The 21228-nt window shown below is 41.4% G+C and overlaps 2 protein-coding genes and 1 long non-coding RNA gene across 3 annotated transcripts; all 3 read right to left on the reverse strand.

Annotated features, from left to right (window-relative positions):
* Positions 1-1728: 1728 nt before the first annotated feature.
* Positions 1729-7784, reverse strand: LOC103511713. Its single transcript, XM_026825403.1, has 9 exons — positions 7753-7784; positions 6803-7028; positions 6520-6618; positions 5926-6345; positions 5330-5557; positions 4323-4527; positions 3752-3926; positions 2131-2246; positions 1729-2014 (listed from the first exon to the last, which is right to left on the reverse strand). The coding sequence occupies exons 1-9, from the start codon at positions 7782-7784 to the stop codon at positions 1836-1838; spliced, it is 1680 nt and encodes a 559-aa protein (XP_026681204.1). The 3' UTR covers positions 1729-1835.
* A 1515-nt stretch (positions 7785-9299) lies between these two features.
* On the reverse strand, positions 9300-10013 carry LOC113468464. Its single transcript, XR_003392206.1, has 2 exons — positions 9890-10013; positions 9300-9436 (listed from the first exon to the last, which is right to left on the reverse strand). It is a non-coding gene; the product is annotated as an uncharacterized LOC113468464 (long non-coding RNA).
* Positions 10014-13143: 3130 nt separating this feature from the next.
* LOC103511704 (vegetative cell wall protein gp1-like) lies at positions 13144-16824 on the reverse strand. The gene is made up of 3 exons (XM_008476440.3): positions 16663-16824; positions 15976-16153; positions 13144-14877 (listed from the first exon to the last, which is right to left on the reverse strand). Exons 1-3 carry the CDS (start codon positions 16672-16674, stop codon positions 14177-14179), a joined length of 891 nt encoding a protein of 296 aa, XP_008474662.1. The 5' UTR covers positions 16675-16824; the 3' UTR covers positions 13144-14176.
* Positions 16825-21228: the final 4404 nt, after the last annotated feature.

The raw sequence follows: 21228 nt of genomic DNA on the forward strand, positions 1-21228 counted from the left end.
TTATATTTCGGGAAAATAGCAAAAAACCCTTAGCGGGCTTTTTTTTTTTTTCTTTTTAAAAAAAAATAAAAAAAAAAAAAAAATAGCCCAGGAATTTCTGTAAAGTTTGCAAGTATTCAACAAAGATGTGACGTCATAACCTTCACGTTTGATTTGCATGTGATCATTTCATAACTGTTTCCCGTAAGTGTAGAGCAGGGTTGTCCAACCTTAGGGCACCCGAAGAGACCAAGGTAGAGAGTTGGCGGTTCAAAGGAGATGCCACGTGCCACTATGATATTAGGTACAGCATTGCGTTTGATGGTACCTAGAATTAGAAACTATGAAATTTGTAAGGTAAACTGGGATAATTTTTATAAATTTGAAAATTTTCATGCATTAATTTTTACTTTTTTTATTTAGTATATTTACTGTTATTTCTCATTTTCGTTCATTTTTTTTAGGCGGGCCTTCGCGGGCCGCAAAAATGAGCTCGCGGACCGCGGGTTGGACAAGCATGGCTGTAGAGGGTAGTCCAACGGTCGCTAAAGTTGAACAAAGTTCATATTGAGGACTGTATTATTCTTTTTCTTCGCCTTTTCTCTTGTACTTTCGTCAGCCCCTCAATCAGCCCTAACTAGGGTGATCGTTTTGGGCTGACATTTGGTTTTGGCTACAAATATTAGATGCCCTTCACACTCAACCTTTGCTATTTCTTTAGCAAGGGAAATTCAGGCTGGTATACTCCCTGTTTAAGGTAACCCACTCAGACCACATTGTTATTATGCCTCCTATTTACATAAATAAGTGTCTCCCAACATATACCTAGCTGGGTACGTAAATAAGTGTCTCCCAATAGACTTTACGCGGGAGGTCCTGTATTCCCCCCCCCCCGGACGACACAAAATGTCCTTGTAGGCAATGTAATTCAAATGTGAGTTATTAGTTTTAAGGTCTTTAATGATTTCTTTGATTTCTGAGGTAGTTGGAGCTTGCGAATCATCATATCTGGTGGAACACACTACTTTATCGAATTTGTTTGCAGGTTCTTCGCAGTTTAGAAGTTTTTCGAAGTATGTCGCTAAAACTTTACAATTTTCAATTCGGAGAAATTGACATCATGCATCTAGTTATTTATGATTTGTGGGGGAACTGGTTAGTACCAGTTCGATGTTAAAACTGAGGTGGTAAGTCCCAGAGTGTCGTATCAGCCGCTCCTAACATGGAGAACAGACGCTGTTTGTAGCCGCTCCTTTGGAGTACAGACGCTACAGGGTTGTAGCCGCTCCTCTGGAGTACAGACGATTAGTACCAGTTCGATGTTAAAACTGAGGTGGTAAGTCCCAGAGTGTCGTATCAGCCGCCCCTAACATGGAGAACAGACGCTGTTTGTAGCCGCTCCTTTGGAGTACAGACGCTACAGGGTTGTAGCCGCTCCTCTGGAGTACAGACGCTACTGAGTAACTCTGGGTTAGGGATTCTCCCTGTATACCCTTTCCTGTTGTAGCCGCTCATTCTGAGACAGACGCTACTACAAGAGAGGGGTGTAGCCGCCCATTCTGGGATCAGACGCTACTGGGGATTCTCCCCGAGTGTTCCATTTGTGTCGCCTCTTACGACAGGGAGGAACTAACCCGTGGTCCTTCATATTCTAACGCCGGGAACCACACTTATTATTATTATTACTTTGCATGCAAAATTACAAGGACGGGACTTCTGAATTACTTAGTGAACTATTAGCATGCACTCATTGTTTTATTATTATTATTATTAATAAATGTGTAAATAATAAACAAATCATTTCTCGAAAACCCGGTCATTTCAAAAAACCCGGTCGAATCAGAATCTCGAATTTCTCAAATACCACCCCCGAAAAGGTTCAGAATCCGCCCCACCTGGTTGCCCTTATGCTCCAGCTCCTTCACCGCGATATTGACCAGCTTCTCAAAGAACCCTTCGCGTCTCAAATACACGATGGCGTTTGCCGTCTCCCGGGCGCCACTTTCGACGGCGCCGTTGACCGTTCCGTAGTGATGTGGGCTGGTGGCTTCGCCGGCAAAGAGGAGCACGGGGCGGCCTTCTCTGTTGATAACTGGGGCGGCCAAGTCGGCGGCACTGGTGTTGAGGCGGTCCGAACCGTTCCGTAGTGATGTGGGCTGGTAGCTTCGCCGGCAAAGAGGAGCACGGGGCGGCCTTCTCTGTTGATAACTGGAGCGGCCAAGTCGGCGGCACTGGTGTTGAGTCGGTCCGTGGTGACTGAGCGGGAACTGTGGAATAGAATAGAATGGAATGGAGTAAAATCAAATTAAATAGAATAGGATAAAATCAAATAGAATAGAATAACTTGTCTATCCTCCACGAAAGAGACTATTCCAACAGTAAAGAGGGTCTTATGTATTTTTAGAGTCTCTTATACATACATTTTATAGATTTAAGTCCTACAAGTTTCAAGCAGGAACTCAAATCTAAATCGTAATTTATTTATGTCCGCCTGTCTTCAATGCTCGTCTTTTTCTCTTCTCTTTAAAGTTGAGGGGACTTACCACTCTTATCTTTCTATTCTTTCTCGTTTCTTCTGTTCTGTTTCCTTCTCAAGGGCGAATAATAACAATAGTGCTTATTTATACTGCTCGCATACGACTGAAAAGTCCCTTTACTCCAGCAGTAGGCTACTACTATTATTGTGGTCAATAGACATATTAGAGAGAGAATGGCCTGCCTAGTTAGCTTAGTTGGTAGAGCGTCTGCCTTGTAAGTGCTAGGCCGCAGGTTCGATTCCCGCCCGGGGCGGATTTTATCCTGATGGGATAATGTTCGTTCTCGGAATGGCTGGCTCCCTATGCATTATCTTGTGAAGCCCCGGGAGCGCGCAGCGCGACCGTAAACAAGGGAGCGCGAAGCGCGACCACATGCACAACCCCGCGAAGCCTTAATCTAATATTTTTTGGGGTGGGATGGATTTTTGTTTTTTTTTTTCTGTGGGCACTTGATTTATTTTGGGAGGAACGACTTGGCGGGGTCTTTTTTATGCCACGAAGTGGTATTTTTTGGGGGGGGATCTCATAACTTTTTGCAGAAACTGAGCATAATATGACGTATGAGTGCGTAACAGTACAAAGACAATAGGCATAGTAACATCATTTGGTAAGGTTTCAAGCAGGAACTCAAATCTAAATCGTAATTTATTTATGTCCGCCTGTCTTCAATGCTCGTCTTTTTCTCTTCTCTTTAAAGTTGAGGGGACTTACCACTCTTCTCTTTCTATTCTTTCTCGTTTCTTCTGTTCTGTTTCCTTCTCAAGGGCGAATAATAATAATAATAGACTCTTGAGTGGAAGGCAACCACTAGGCGAGGTTAACGCCTTAGGCGTTCTCTACCACCTAACCCTTAGAGCTCCATTATTATGTGGCCAAATTCTCAAATAAATTATTTTTTTACTTGGCGTGTTTGCAGCTCCACCGTGCGTCCCATCCACGGAACCATATCTCATCAGGAGAACACCAAGTTCCTGTTCTACTCCCTGTACGCCTGGTTATGTCCTGTTACTCTAGTTGGTATCACTATAGCCATGGACTTCCTACCAGAAATCTCTTGGATTATTAAGCCCGGGTTTGGTGAGAAACGCTGCTGGTTTACGTGTAAGTGTGCTGTTTTTACTTTCTTTTCCACATGCCTTTCAAGGCACATTCTTTTCGATCCATGCACTACGCCACCGAGGCGAATAATTACCCAAGGCAATTAGTACCATTCAATCCTATTTTTAGGCCATTACCTGTAGGATCCGCGGAAGTGCGGATTGATGCTCCACGCGCTCCGCACGATACGGATGGGTTCCGGTATGATATAGGCGCCGCCTAGGAAATGGCGGAAGAGCCGCATGATGTCCGCCTGTAGGACCGCCATGGGCAGGGTCTCCATGTAGCGGGCGGTGGGGCCGGCGATCCAACCTGGAAGCAGAGATAAGAGTATAGATGAAATATGTATAATAAATTGTAGATAATTAATATTTTAATTGTTCCCACGAAGAAGGGCCTATGATACCCAACTGGTAGTACGTCCGGGACCCATTTGGTTGTCGCCTACGAAAAAAGATCATGGAACCCAACTGTCGTTTGTTCTATTTTTGATACTACATAACATAAGCCCTTCTTCTTGGGAACGGAACGATTGAATTGTAGATGTAGACACCGGTAAAAATGAAAGAAAATCATGTTTCAAATACCAAATTACCAGAGATTGATGTTTTGTGTTCCACAGAGGGATAACTGTAAAGGTTCTTACTGTACTTATAACTCTATGCTCGGTAACTGGTGTACATCAGCTTTCACCGATGTGATACTTACCTAAAAGTGTCAGAGGGTCTTCCGCATCCATATAGAATCCCAGGATGCCCCAAACCCAGGGTTTGCCATCGACATGAACCATGTCCTTGAACAGGTCCATCTTATCCTGTTGAGTCCAGTAGAAGTTAAATCCTTGACAGCCATCCTTCCACCACTTTGCGGGGAACCGAATGAAGATCTTGTCGACTGTTCCGAAATTCAGACCCTGTAAGAGAGAAAATACAACAAAAAAGAATTGTATACGTAATTCAGACCCTGTAAGAGACCTGTTCACACGTAAACTTTAAGTTTAAGTGTGAACAGGCCCATAAGACTATGTAGCCCTCAACATAAAAATTGCCGTATACTTACAAGTTGCAGTCTAGATGTGAAATAGCCCTAAGGGTATACTGCCGTGCTAAGCGAAAACGCCGTATGTCAAAAAACCCTACTTTCGGGAAATCGAGTTTAAAGATTTCAATCTATACAGCAACAGGCCCATAAGACTATGTAGCCCTCAACATAAAAATTGACGTATACTTACAAGTTGCAGTCTAGATGTGAAATAGCCCTAAGGGTATTATATAGGTACTGGCGTAGTCACCTGAAGAGACTACGCGCTACCAAAAGTCGGACGACTACGCTTCTAATTTGCAACGGGCCTGAAACTTACCTGGATAGCATTCAGTTTCTGGGCTGGCAGAGACGGCACAAACGTAATCAGATTGGACTTAAGAACGCCCAGAGGTACCGTAATGATGATTTTGTAAGCAGTGTATACACGACATAATTACGGCAACACGTTTTAGTGGTTTTTAAGGGGTTTAGGATAAAGAAAAAAAATATAGGATCAAAATTTAGAATCATAGGAACCATTTGGTACCAAAAACCGAAAAATCGATTTTTTTGACATACGGCGTTTTCGCTTGGCACGGCAGTATAGGTACTGGCGCTGTCACCTGAAGAGACTACGCGCTACCAAAAGTCGGACGACTACGCTTCTAATTTGCGACGACCCTGAAACTTACCTCGATAGCATTCAGTTTCTGCGCTGGCAGGGACGGCACAAACGTAATCAGTTTGGACTTAAGAACGCCCAGAGGTACCGTAATGATGATTTTGTAAGCAGTGTATACACTGCCGTCTGAACAAGAGACGGCAGCCCCATTCTGGTATTCCCAGTCGATTTTGTTGACTTCCTTCTTGTAGAGGATCTTGTTGCTCAGATCGACTGGAGTTTGACCGGAAACTTGTCTCTGAAATGTCAAATATGTAGGGTATACTGCCTGGCTGAGGGACTTTAAACAGGGAGAAGACCAGCTTAGTCTGGCTGGGGGACTTTAAACAGGGAGAAGACCAGCTTAGTCTAGCTGAGGGGCTTTAAACGGGGAGTAGGATACCAGCCCAAGGCAATCATCCTAGGGCTGATTGACAGGCTGACGAAAAACGCCGACGTCCCGTCTGAACACGGGAAAAGGCAAAGGAAAAGAAGAAGATAACATGTTCTTCGACGGTCAATCATTTGATCAAGTTGGTTTGAATCAAGCGTAATTGGGCTTCTAGCTTCTACTATTGTTGGTCAGATTGCCAGGTGAGCATTTGACCACTACCACCGGGTACTTACCATTAGCACTTTGAAGAAATTGCCGAATCCTCCCTTCTTCCAAAGGTTATACAGACATCCTTCATCCCCATTCAGTTCGGTCTCACTAGTGGTAGACGTCTCGAACCAGGAGTCAGAGGCGTGATTGACGGACTGATGTTTGTCGACATATTCCGTGACCTGTTCGAATGTTGGTCCGTGTTGCAGATGGTGTAGCTCGATGATTTCGGGGATTTCCAGACGTAATCTGTAAGATTCATATATTTTATCAGCTCCTATGGTGTAGTGGTCACTGCGCTCGACTTGCACGCGGGCGTCCCGAGTTCTATTCCCGGCGGGGTCAAAAAATTGTAACATGCAAATGATTGGTTCCGTTACTGGCTGATACGGTGCAGGACATCCTTCGTCTTCATTTAGTTCGGTCTGACTGGTGGTAGACGTCTCGAACCAGGAGTCAGAGCCGTGATTGACGGTCTGATGTTTGTCGACGTATTCGGTGACCTTTTCTTCTATTCTCTTCTTTCATCTCTTCTCTTCTGTTCTATTCTTCTCGTCTACTCTCTTTTCTTCCCTTCTCTCTCTTCTTCTCTTCTCTCTAAAATTGAGGGTACTTACCATCAACACTTTGAAGAAGTTGCCAAATCCTCCCTTCTTCCAAAGGTTATACGGACATCCTTCATCCCCATTCAGTTCGGTCTCACTGGTGGTAGACGTCTCGAACCAGGAGTCAGAGCCGTGATTGACGGTCTGATGTTTGTCGACGTATTCGGTGACCTTCTATTCTATTTTATTCTCTTCTTTCATCTCTTCTCTTCTGCTCTATTCTTCTCGTCTACTCTCTTCTCTTTCTCTTCTCTTCCCTTCTCTCTCTCTTCTCTCTAAAATTGAGGGTACTTACCATCAGCACTTTAAAGAAGTTGCCAAATCCTCCCTTCTTCCAAAGGTTATACGGGCATCCTTCATCTTCGTTTAGTTCGGTCTCACTAGTGGTAGACGTCTCAAACCAGGAGTCAGAGGCGTGATTGACGCTCTGATGTTTGTCGACGTACTCTGTGACCTGTTCAAATGTTGGTCCGTGTTGCAGATGGTGTAGCTCGATGATTTCGGGGATTTCCAGACGTAATCTGCAAGATTTATTCAAAAATCAAATCATGAATCTTTGTGGTAAAGCAGAGAGCTTCTTCACAACTTTAGTGGGTATCACAGCATTACTAAGTGCCTTCTTTACTATTATTTCCATCAACTCGTATCTTCAATTTACAGTGGTAATGCCACCACTGGTCGCTACTCGATTAAAGTAGCTATTCACTTGTTCTCACTAGGCTGAATGCACCCCGAACTCCAATCATAGAGCCGAAAAAACTTCGACCCCACGGAGGCTAGTCTAACATTAAGGTATTTATTTTAAAAGAAGAACGACTCTGAATAATGGTAACAGATGTTGTTGATCAAACTCGAATGTTCAGAGTTCGAAGCGCTGAGCCGTCCAACCAAATAGTTTACCTACGAAAAAAGATCATGGAAACCAACTGTCGTTTGTTCTATTTTTGATACTACATAACATAAGCCCTTCTTTTAGGGAACGGAACGATTGAATTGTAGACACCGGTAAAAATGAAAAAAATCATGTTTCAAATTCCAAATTGCCAGAGATTGATGTATTGTGTTCCACAGAGGGATAACTGTAAAGGTTCTTACTGTACTTATAACTCTATGCTATACTATAACACTGTCAGTGTATAACTGCCATAACTGCCACTGCATAACTGCCATAACACTGTCACTGTATAACTGCCAAGGTTTTTAGTGATGGGAGATGCACTCTTCATTCAGAAATAAGTTGCCCGCCTCCTCACAGTCGGTAACTGGTGTACATTCATTGTGCTTTCAGCTTTCACCGATGTGATACTTACCTAAAAGTGTCAGAGGGTCTTCCGCATCCATATAGAATCCCAGGATGCCCCAAACCCAGGGTAAGTTGCCCGCCTCCTCACAGTCGGTAACTGGTGTACATTTGACCACTACGCCACCTGCCTCGGTGGCGTAGTGGTCAAGACGCTCGCCTGGTAATCAGGAGGGCGTAGGTTCGATCCCAGCCGAGGCATGGAATTTTATCCTCATTTATTAGAGAGTGTGACCACATATCCACATAATAATGGAGCACTAAGGGTTGGGTGGTAGAGAACGCCTCCGGTGTTAACCTCACCTAGTGGTTACCTTCCACTTAAGAGTCTATTATTACATTCATTGTGCTTTCAGCTTTCACCGATGTGGTACTTACCTAAAAGTGTCAGAGGGTCTTCCGCATCCATATAGAATCCCAGGATGCCCCAAACCCAGGGTTTGCCATCGACATGAACCATGTCCTTGAACAGGTCCGTCTTATCCTGTTGAGTCCAGTATAAGTTGAATCCTTGACAGCCATCCTTCCACCACTTTGCGGGGAACCGAATGAAGATCTTGTCGACTGTTCCGAAATTCAGACCCTGTAAGAGAGTACCCAAGGCAATTTGTACCATTCAATCCTATTTTTAGGCCATTACCTGTAGGATCCGCGGAAGTGCGGATTGATGCTCCACACGCTCCGCACGATACGGATGGGTTCCGGTATGATATAGGCGCCGCCTAGGAAATGGCGGAAGAGCCGCATGATGTCCGCCTGCAGGACCTTTTCAAAGTCAAATATCTCCGGCTAAACTTAACCGATTTTGATGACATTTTTTTTCAACTTGGTCCATATTCTTAAATTTTCAATATTTTTATTCGCGATGCACATAAGGCGAGAAATTTCGCATCTCATCGCGTCACTTTCCGCTCCACGTCGCGCGTCGTGTAGAAAAATTTCAAGCCAGGGTATGTCGCTGTCTCGTTCCATCATGTAGAAATGTGTTTTATTTATTTTATTATTATTTTTCACCAGATGAAACAAAAACCGTTTTATCGTCTCGTAAATAACGGTCACCCATCCGGATACCGACCACGCACAACGTTGCTTAACTTCAGTGATCCATAGGAAACTTTTGCATTCAACGTGCTACCGCCCCTGCCCCTGGCTATTACCTACTACTTGGCAGACTGAATAAAAGAAAAATCATTCCAATATTCTTGATCGGAATAAATTGATTAAATGAAATAAATAAACTTCTGTTTATATATTTATTTATTTTATTTAATTTACCTTATTTATACTGTCGGCTAAGACTAAGAAGTCCCATTATGCCAACAGTTTAAACAGGCCTCATTTATTTACATCAAACATAAGTACATACATAGGTTTAACATTGAAAAGGATGGAGAAAATTATAAATATAAAAAAGATATTAATGGTAATAGCCACCAAAGAGGTTGCCACTTCTAATCTTCAGTGGTTTGATGAAAAAATAAAATTATAACCATCCACATGTGCCATATCCTTGAACAGGGTCTGCTCGTCATGTTGAGTCCAGAAGAAGTGGAAGCCTTGGTAGTCCTCGGGCCACCATTTCTTCGGGAACCGAATGAAAATCTTGTCGATGGTCCCAAACGCGAGACCCTGAAAGAGAACAAAATATAATACAGAGGTTTCGACCGCTAGACCCTGTAAGAGAAAAAGAATCCAAGGATAGAGGGAACTGTGAACTCGGAGGAGAAATCGAAGGTCTGACTGAGGGACCCTAAACAGAGACCAGTGTTTTGCTGAGGAACTATAAATAATTATCAGAGCAGCCAAACCCTGACCAGCCTGGCTAGCTGGAGCTTACAAAGGGTTTATCCTGCGTCAAAGGAACACAGGTCCTTGTGATGATTGACTGCAGATCGGCACGTTCCAAGTAATATTGGATGGAGAATGGAGACCATCAAACCTCTCGGTGCAGGTACACCGCTACAACATCAGGACAAATCGAAGAGGGAAGTAGGCAGAATAGGAAAAAGCCAGCTGTTCCGAGAGTACCGAGAGTTCGCCCCGGGCTGAAATCGTACCCGCGCCGCGACCTAAGTTTGTTACCTTAATAGCATTTAGATTCTTTGGTGGCAGAGGTGGTACAAAGGTGATCAGATTGGACTTGAGAACTCCCAGAGACACCGTGATGAGAATTCTGTCTGCAGAATATTGAGTGCCGTCAGCACTACCATCCATGCTAGGAAAAAGGTAATAAAACTACTCGTGATTTATCAATTTCTTTAGCCTCAAGATACAATAAAGCTGAAGAATTTGAGAAATCACATTGTTCTCAGGTACCATAAGCTTTGTACAAAACAATAGAAATAACTGTAATATGTAGGTAATAGAAAGTGAAACTTACCCAAACAGAGAAGCAGAGGGAGTAGCGTCACAACACACAACACTTGAAGCCATGGCGTTATTTCCAACTTCATAATTATTGGTCTATCAAACAATTTCTAACTAAATTTCGTTAATTTCTAACTAAATTTCGTTAATTTCTAGCTAAATTTCGTTAATTTCTAGCTAAATTTCTTCGATTTATAGCTGAATCCTTCTTATTATACTTTCCTTGTTCTAAATCCTATTTTTATTTTTTAAAATATCGCGAACACAGTCGATCGAAAGAGTCGATCGGAATTGCCTTCAGAATTGTCTACTCCGGATGACAATTTTCAAGCAATGACTATTTTTACTATTTTTAGGAATGACAAAAACCTGGCGCCCGATTTACTGCTAAAATTGCGATACCAAGTACAATTAAAGTACTTGGACTTTGTACTTGCAAGTACAATTTTTCCAACTCTGGTCACTGCTCAAACTGTGAAAGCTCCTTTTTGCGTTTAACCTAACCCTATAATAAAACTGGTCACTGCTCATTTGTGACAACTCCTTTTTGTAGCAATTTTCCATTAACGTGACTTCTGAACAAGTACCTTTCCTATTCAGGATAAGTAAATTAAGTAGGTACCCGGTAAAGTCAAGTACCTACCCAACAACGTCTGAGGATCCTCGGAATCCGTGTAGAATCCAACTATGCCCCACACCCAGGGTTTTAAATAAAATATAACGCAGATAAATAATGTATTATAGTTGACGGTTTCTATGAAAGAAGCGCCTAAAATTATTTGATTGGGGCTTTTTTACGGCTTTTCTCATGCGGAATGTTGTTAAGAACTATTTTCAGAAAGAATCATGTTGATATCTCCATTATTTATGAAGATACACGAGTTTTTGTAAAATTCTCCCAATACTTTTCAATTGGAATCGAAAAATTCCAAGCTATATTGCTCAAAACCGATTGAAGAAGCTGTAACTGCTAGGTCTTATCGTACCGAAAGCGAAGAGAGAAGGAAGACAGGATAGGAGAAAGCCAGCCGTTCCAAGGACGAACCTTATCCGTCAGGATAAAATCCGCCCCGGGCGGGAATCGAACCCCGACCTAGCGCTTACAAAGCAGACGTGCTACCCTCTAAGTTAACTAGGCTGGCTCCAATGGTTTAGTACAGGCGATTCCAGACTACCTAATGATTGAGCTAATTCCCATATTTTGCTTTAAAAGAGGGGAAATAAGCGTCAGAAGAGAGAAATCGTCTCAGTTTCCAAAAGGAAAATACATCTTCGCCAGCTAGTTAGCTTGGAGGGTACAGCGTCTGCCTTGTAAGAGCTAGGTCGCGGGTTTGATTCCCGCCAGGGGCGGATTTTATCTTGAACGGATACAGTTGGTTCTCGGAACGGCTGGCTTTCTCCTATCCTGTCTTTCATCTCTCTTCGCTTTTGGAACAATAAGACCCCAGCCGTTACAGTTCCCTCTATCAATCCTTGAAGGAAGAAGGAGTCCACAATGTCCACATCCTCTATTTTTGTGAACGTCATTGGGACCTGGAATCCCAACCTTCAGATGTTCTACCCTTCGACCTATTACCTTAGATATTTTCATATTACCTAACGATAATTTTATAATAAAACATATATGTAGCTACTTCCATCTACCTTTACAAAACTGGATACAATACAATACAACAATAATAATGAGAACGTAAAGGGTCAGGGTGCTCTTGGAAATGTAATTTGGACCTCCACAAAAAAGTACTGATATAAAAAAAAGACGTCAATGTGGGACCTCCCTTCTACATTAGCTCTTCTAAAGAAAATAATAATTTTCCATCACTCCTACATCAATTTACCTTGCTGTTGAACCATTGATCCCGGATTACGAAACCTAAATCTTGACCGCAGTGCACTGATGAAAATTACAAAACAATGAACATTGTTATTTTCTTGTTATTTCCTTGTATACCGTTTGATAAACTGGTAATATTGTGGGTTGCGTAGGATGTTCTACCCAATATGGAGTACCTATGTTATACTTTCAGTGTCAGAACTGCGGCATTCCGCGGGTAATACTTGTAAATTTCGCAAAATCCCACGCGGAATTGGTCACATCCCGCGTGAGATCCCGCGGGATTCAAAAGCCTGCGGGATTGCTATCCCTACACACGTAGCATTGGTCCTAAGGCCTAACCAACTTTTAAAACTATCACCTTATCAGTTAAAAACCAACTCCGCCTCCTCCTCTGTTAGCAACCTCCGTGGCCGAGTGGGTATCACACCAGGCTTGCACGCAGGAGGTCCGGGCCTCCTCCTCTGTTAGCAACCTCCGTGGCCGAGTGGGTATCACACCAGGCTTGCACGCAGGAGGTCCGGGTTCGATTCTCGGCGGAGCCGAGGTTTTTTTCGGCTCTGTGCTTGGAGTTCGGGGTGCACTCAGCCTCGTGAGGACTATTGAGTACCTAGCTACTTTAATCGAGTAGCGACCAGTGGCGGCATTACAAGTCGAAGAGACGAGCGATAATAAATATGATGATTTTGAGTCAATGAAAGACTTGTAATACTTTGATACCCACAAAGTTGTGAAAAAGCTCTCTGCTTTACCACAAAGATTCATGATTTGATTTGACACATAATATGTGTACCTACAGTAGGTACTTATGTACCTTTTGTAGGTAGGTGGAACAGATATCCTGTAGTTTTGTAGAAGAAAATTTCATTTATTTTTGGAACGCAAGAATACCTACCTACAAAAGATTAAGGAGTGCGGTAGCGCTCCGCCCCGCCAAGTCAAGAAAGTTTGACCTATTCCTTTAGATTAATCCCTGAAATTCGTTTGGCGGAATTCATGAAAGCGAGCCAAGATAAGAGACGCATTTGAGGACAGGTGTGAAGATTTTGACGTCACATTTATTTCAATCGTGACCAACACTGAAAAATAATATGACCAACATTGAGGAAAAAGAGGTATCAAATAAAAAAGACCATTTTTCGCTCCACCGAATTGAAAAATAATTTAATCTGTTTACAATCTTGGTATTAAATTTTATGTAAATTTGATTAAACTCTAGTTATCTAGGAGATGACTTATACACTGTTAGGTCTCTTGTATACTCTTTGGGGGTGCTGAAATTATAAGTAGACAGAGGAGATAAAAAGGACAGTAAATGGCAAGTATGAAATAAAATAATATGATTTAGGTATCCAATCAGATGGTACCTTTGATTTGGATATCTGCATACTCATACTCCATAGACAGAAAGAAGAGAGAGGAAATTTCAACGAGGAAAAGAAGGCAATATAAATAGCTTGAAGACGAAGGCAGAAAATATGTACAAGGGAAGATAGAGCGCGAAGAACAAAAGAAAGAAAGTAATCGCAAAGGTCAAAAGTCAAGAACGATTAAGAAACGAAAAGGTTAGAGAAGAACAAAAGACAAGAATGAAAGTAAGAAAAAAAGACTAGTGAAAATGTTGAAAATGGTACAAGACAAGTGCTAGAACCTAACAGAATAAATAAAACAGACACAATTCTATCTAATAATGACTTCGTTACATCTAATAATACATTGGCAAATGGTTTTACGAAAGGTAAGATGAAAAACACCCCCCACAGAGCAAATCAAGTCAAAGATACCGTAAGCTATCATTCAATTTTCCATCAGGTTCAGTTTTTACTGACAGTTCTTAGCAAGATTGAAAGATATCTTTCGGTATCTTTTGGGATCGTTCGGTGATATTCGACAAGTCGAGCTAGACAAAGATTTGGCTCGCGACGTGACGGAGCGATCTTTCAAAACTCTCGACAATTCCTCGCTAAAGGCAGTAACTCTCAGGTAGTAAAAGACTATTTTTTTTTTGCAGTTATGACTCTTTCAGGCAGTTATGACCATCTTTTCGGCAGTTATGATCATCATTTCGGCAGTTATTACCATCTTTTCGGCAGTTATGACGCTATTCACGGCAGTGGTAACTTCTCAACCCTATCCCAACCTTATTAGGAACAATGGTAAAGCGGTTCTCAGTGATGGTAGGCTGGGTAGTAAGGAGCTGGGTAGTGTGGTACCGGGGCTGGAGTTGGTGCTGGTCTAGGTGCTGGGGTTGGCGCTGGGGTTGGTGCCGGGGTTGGTGCTGGTGCTGGGTGGGCTGGGTAGTAGGGGGCTACGTAGTAAGGGGCTGGGTAGTGAGGTGCTGGGGCTGGGGTTGGAGCGGGTCTAGGTGCTGGGGTTGGAGCTGGGGTTGGCGCCGGGGTTGGCGCTGGTGCTGGGTGGGCTGGAGCTGGCAGTGGGTACAATGGAACGTAGGGAACTGGAACAGGGTAGTGTGGGGCTGGTGCTGGGGTTGGAGCGGGCTTAGGTGCTGGTGTGGTTGGGGCTGGGGTTGGCGCAGGGGCTGGGTGGGCTGGGGGTGGGTAAACATACACTGGAGGCGTGTACACTGGGTATGGCGCGTGGACGGTCTTCACCACAGGGGCGGCCTGTTCCACTTTGGGTACAATGACTGGACCGACTGTTGGGACGGGATGAGGGTGTGGGGCGGGCACTCTGACGACTGGAGCAGGGGCGGGGGCAGGTGGTGGGTGTGGGGCGACGTGAACCACAGGCGTGTGCACGATGGGGACAGGCTCGACCTTAGTGATTTCAGGGACGATGGTTTCAACATGACGCACGGGGGCGGGGACTCTCTCTTGGATCACAGTGTGAGGGGGCGTGGCTAGGTGTCCTGGAGGTGTAAAGAGGGGGAGGGAGTCGTTAATATTGTTTTTTTTTTATATATAATTATTATTTAAGATGAGTGTTTCACAGCAAGATTTTTGGTTTATCAATAGTGGTCCGCCAATTCTAAAAGGTTAAGAACCCCTGCTATAGCTTAATGAGGAGAATTTCACGTGGCACGTAGGGATTGGTAACAGAGATTTCACGTGATTGAAGTTCTATGTTAATTTAGAAAGTTCTATGTTCTTGGAACGTAGCCGAATTGCGGTTATCTAGTTTATTTGGACTAAGTGCGGTTTTCCTAGATAGGGTTTCTCGAAACAGCTGACTTTCTCCTATCTCGTTCATTTTCCCTCTTCAATTTTGGACAAAGACTCAAGTTGTTACAATTCCTTCAAAGTTCTTGAAAGATTTTTTTTTTTCTTCCAGAGATTTGATAGAGGGAACTGTAACTGCTAAGGTCTTATCGTCCCGAAACACGAAAAAAGACAGGATAGGAGAAAGCCAACCGTTTCGAAAACGAGCCTCATCCGCTCAGGATAAAATCCACCCCGAGCGGGAATCGAACCCGCGAGCTAGTGCTCACAAGGCAGTCGAGCTAACTTCCAAGCCCAGCTCTAAAAGAAATAATAAAATAAGTATAATAAAAATCTAACTGGTTCCGACCATTAAAACACTAAGAAAAAAAAAAAACCTTAAATTTTTCGTAGGAATTTGAAGGAATAAAAGGTAAAATGTTTGGATTTGGATCAAGTTATTCTCAATAGTTCTTGAAAAGTAGGTATAGTTCTTTTGGACAAAAATTGGTCTTTTCAGGTCTTTGGACGAAAATTGGAGGGACTTCCAAAGTTAATACAAAGAATAATCTCTTGACTAGAAGGTAACCAATGGGCGAGTTTAACGCCAGAGGCGTTCTCTACAACCTAACCCTTAGATCTTCATTATTATGTGTTGAAAGTCTCAAATAAATGAGGATGAAATTCCATGCCCCGGCTGAGATCGAACCCACGCCGCGCCTTCCTGTTTACCAGGTGAGCGTGTTGACCACTAAGCCACCGAGGCAGGTTATACCCATCTTTAACTGAAGTTTGACTGTTTGACTTACCCAGGTCTGGTTTGTAAATGGTGGAGTGGTATCCAGCCACGTAGGGTTGAGGGGCATAGTGTACGTTCTTGGTGTAGACGGTGCCTACATGGGTGGGCACCACATGGGGCGCAGGTGCTGGGACGTAGACAGGGGGGTGGGCGGTTGCCACAGCCAGTGCGGCAACGAACAGAATGGCCTGGGAATGAGAAGATATATTAGAGTTTATAGATAGTTCCCATAAAAAAAATTAGGTGCTCGAACGAAGAGAAGTCTAAAAAATTAATAGGGCTGGGTTTTACCAACCTTCTTTTTAGTCCCCAAAAGCCTGTTAGCCCTGTTAAGCATATAAAAATCAAATAGAACTCAACAGACTGTAAGCTTACAGGCCTTCTAGGGGCTGAAAAAATATTGGTGAAATTCACTTTAGATGATTTTGCGAGTTTGAATTTTTTTTTTCCAAGACGTTGGATAGAATGAGGTATAACTGCTGAGGTCTTATCGTCCCGAAAGCGAAGATTGAAAGAAGACAGGATACCTTAAATTTACAATATAAAAGTAACTTTTTCACTTTCTATTACTAGGTAAACTAATTAGACCGTATTCAAAGTAAACCTTAAATTTACAATATAAAAGTAACTTTTTCACTTTCTATTACTAGGTAAACTAATTAGACCGTATTCAAAGTAAATGAATCAAAGTACTTACGAAAGAGTTCATAGCGGTTGTTTCTTTGGTCTGCGGGCGGAGCGGTAAACGGTGAGACACTAAACTCGAGGAAATCGGTTGAATATTCCGCTCCCAGGTTCTAGATCGGTTTTTATATCGGCAGGCGGGGTGTGGTGATCTATAAATATATCTGGGCTGTCCTATAAGTTAGTCGCGTGCTAAATCTGAACTCACCCCAAGGTAAAAGTCTGGAGGTTTTTCACTTCTGGATTGGAGCACTTTGCTTGCTCAAGAAAAAGTGATCTCAAAATACTAATAGGTATTACACCTTAGACCTTAGATTAGAATCAGTCTTGAGCAAAGATAATTTGTATTTTAGCCAGCCTAGTTAGCTTAGTTGGTAGTGCGTCTGCCTTGTAAGCGCTAGGCCGCGGGTTCGATTCCCGCCCGGGGCGGATTTCCAAGACGTTGGATAGAATGAGGTATAACTGCTGAGGTCTTATCGTCCCGAAAGCGAAGATTGAAAGAAGACAGGATAGGAGAAAACCATAAGCCGATCCGAGAACGAACCTTCTCTGTTTGAGGTAAAATTTGTCTCGGGTGGGAATCAAACTAGCGACCTAACGCTTACATAATTAAGAGGTTAATTACTGCACGATCCGAGTTTGCCACTCGCTGACATGATTTCAAAGACAGTATTTAATCTATTGCTTTCAATAAGTACTCATATCTTATCCTTATAGCTGTTTGATGTTAAGTTTATAGAGTTAGTTCATCCACATTCGGCGCCTTGCCCCCTCACGGAAAAGCCAATGTAATAATTTCTTCGAAAGAATTTTCCTCGTTTTGCGAAAGGTATGTCGTCCGTGCATGTGTATTCGGCTTACGTAAGCCGTGTCTGCGCTTATGTGACTGTGTCTGGGTTTAGACACGAATAATTCAAAGTAGAATGTAAGATGAGCAGAATAGGTGGAGAAAGAAGAGAAGAGAATGGAGGAGAAAGAAGAGGAAGGAGAGAAAGGACTTATGTATGAGAGGAGGACGAGAAGGAGGAAAATACCTACAAATATTCAAATTGATGGCAAAATAGGCATTTAATAGTAATGCTTTGGTATCCAAAAAGGTGTGAAAAGACTCTGCTTTACCACAAACACAAATAAATAATATTCAAAATCAAATATTTTGGTTTGATGATAAATTTAATTATGCATTTACCTACTTATCTATGATAGCAAAAGACAGATAAAACAATACTGAAGATTTTTCAGGTTTACATAAAAAAAAGGTTGGTACCTAAAACCCACCTTTTTTCTTCTTCTTTGGGAATCGAACCCAAGTTTATGGTAAGGTACATTCACCCATGGATTAATCGTGCCCAAGCATTTAAAAAGTTCTCCCAGGATCAAAAATTGTATGAACGCCGTGAAATATCAAGTAGTTATGCAATGTGCTATGCTTGCGTATATATTAGGGATTTGAAGAAGCAAGAAGCCTTTTTCTTCTAGCTAGACATCCTAGGATTTTTACTTTTTAAGTCTAGATTTCTCCACCACCAATTTCTTTTTAGAACAAGCTATTTCGGGTATATTCACTATAGAATTTCTTTAACCTTTTAAGTAATGTATAATTTCTTGATAACTTGATATTGAAAAGCTACATGCACAACAAGCAATTCAAAGAACCTGAAAAAATCTTTTGAAGGGATCAAAATAGAAAAACAAGAGTTATACTTCTAAATATAATTTTTTTATATTACTCTGAATGAAGATCAGTATATTTTTCAAATAAGTACAGTATAAAAAGTATAAAATCTAACATAGGTCAACAGTTTAGTAAAGGATTAATTGGGGAGTTCCACAGGGTTACGTTTGAGGACTAATTACCTAATATGTTTTCTTGTAACTATGGAATGGTTCCCAAAACTGAAAGAAATTTAGATTGAATGTAACGTTCTTGTATACTAACATGACTGTGTGTTTAACTGGCAACATGAAGCCTCTTACTGACCCATATTTTTCAAATTTGGCAAGAAAAATCTCTTCCAAGTAACAAAAAACAGACTAAAGACGATTCGTAAATTTCTGATTTGAATGTAAATTTCTAATTAGTAAACCTTATGACGGATATTCTGAGTACTCTAACATTTTGAATAGGAAGTGACGAAGGAGGACTATCAGGTCACTACAAGAAATGACTAATTTTTACGAAAATGAATCTTCCGGTCAACTATTATGCTATGAAATTTAACACCAAATCTTTCACAAAGAAATTGATGTAAACGTTGCAGGTAGTTTCCAATTATTAATTTTATTCTAGGTATTTTTAATTTATCTTCATTATTTAAAAACACACTCAACTAAAACGAGAAATGGTCAATGGTAACTAATAACCTACTTATGAATAATTTAGAAATATTTTACACGAATTCTTAGAATTAGAGAAGATACATTATTTTAGTTCCTTCAGACCCAATAAACATTCCCTGTTTCCATTTTTTTTTTCTGCTCTTAAAATCTCTTTTTATAAGTTTCCAAACTAATTTCATGGGTTTTCAATTCTTCCATAAAGTTCAGTGGGTCTGAAGGTATAATTATGGACAACACATTGTCCATAGGGAAGGTTTGGAATAGGATGAATTGGTTCTCTTTACTTTCCATTATTATTTTTACTTTTTTATAAAGGTATCTAAATTGGTACCTACTAATGCTGGATTAATGACATAGGTATTAATGACAGTGAGGCTGTAAAAACTCAAGATTTTTCTGGCAGTTGTCATGGAAAGCAAAGATGTTTTGACGGAAAAAAATCCATCACACAAGATTAAAAACTAGAACAACAATTATTATTGAAACTAAGAATTCACACGTTAAATATACGATGTTTCAAAAGAATAGACAAATATTGGTATTCCCCTCGTTGGAAAGTCAAATTGAAAGAACGACTCTATCTCTGCATTCTCTGCCAAGAATTCTAATTAATTTTCTGCAAGTTTTGAAGAAAAAAAAAAAATAAATACCTATAGTTTTTAATTTTAACCGAAAACCAAGAAGTGTCTATTCTGAGAAAACAAATACTTATCATAATTAATCCAATAATAATAAAGGCAAAAATAAACTACTTCACGTAATCATTCACTTCATGCCGATATTCCCTCAAATGAAAACGTCACAATTAGCCAATCTGGTCAATTCAGTTTCAAGAGATCATACCTATCTTATAGGTACTGATGTTTACATATTTGTTCTATTATATTTTTTTCTAGACTCAATAACTGTAAAGTTTTCTTTGTTCCACATTGACCAAAGGCTAAAGGAACGCAGGGCACACTGACACACAATGCTTAGTCTCACAAAATTTTTCATCAAATCTCTTCTTCACAAAGAAGATCATTCCACACAACAAAGGCTATCTACATTAGAATCGTTCCCAAGAAGAACGGCCTATGTGATTTTTGCTACTTTTCAGGAGAGACATTTTAATACAGTGATGTGGAAATTTATCCCAGAATCATGTTTTCTTACACATAGGCCCTTTTACATGAAACCTTTCACTTCTTACTGTACTTAGAGGGATATTATAAAGAAAAGTCTGTAAAGGATTCTGAATGTTAACAATGAACTTATTATTATTATTACTTTGCATGCAAAATTACAAGGACAGGACTTCTGAATTACTTAGTGAACTATTAGTATGCACTCATTGTTTAAATTTCAAAGTATCTCTGAAAGCAGGAAAGTACACTGTAATGTTACAAAACAAAATATTGGGTAATCGGTTGACTTCCTAATTAGACAGTCAAAAATCACGCTCAACAGGTGTATCGCACGGGTCACACGGAACTGAAAGGGGACACCCTGTCCTGAGGCAAAATCATTTCACATAGGCCGTTATTCTTCTGAAATTTTACTCAAATCTTCACGAAGTTGGTCGAAAAAAAAACGACTTCCGATTTTCTCCCCCCAAAACTGATTAGTGCATGGAAACAAGGAGATCACAGAGGCCCCAACTAAAAAATAAAAAAAAAATCGAAAATATATTTACCTGACTGTGATGATAGGGCACTCATTGCTGTTGTATTTCTTGATAAGGATCTCATCTCAGAGGGTTCATTACTTCTGACTGATGACGTCTGGAAATATACAGAGTGTTTCATAAAAAACAAGCCACTGGGCATATCTTAAGAATGGATGGGGGGGGGAAGGAGGGGGGCAGCTGCCGCCCCCCCCCCAAAAAAAATTCAAAAATAGTCTTACGAATTTCTCTATAGAATATCTTGTTTTAGAAGATGTCCACAACTAGTTCAGGTCTAACCCGTTCAATATTTGGGCACTCGCGAGTGAAGTCCAGACATGCCCTTGATGTACATATAGGAGGTTGGAGACCGGAGGAGCTTCTTCTGATTGGTTTGCTGTTTACACGTGGTTGGAGTACTAGGGCTACTGCTGGTATTAATAAACTTGAAATAGCCTGTGATATTGTCAAGCCGATGCTGGGACGAGCTGTTGGAGCTGGACTTGGAGTTCTCGTACGTATTGGAGCAAGTGCTGGAGTTACTGCTGCTAGATGAGCTAGAGCTGTATCTCTCATTAGCAGGTGAGGTGTTCC

This window comes from Diaphorina citri, unplaced genomic scaffold (genome assembly GCF_000475195.1).
Source record: "Diaphorina citri unplaced genomic scaffold, Diaci psyllid genome assembly version 1.1 scaffold744, whole genome shotgun sequence".
NCBI lineage: Eukaryota > Metazoa > Arthropoda > Insecta > Hemiptera > Psyllidae > Diaphorina > Diaphorina citri.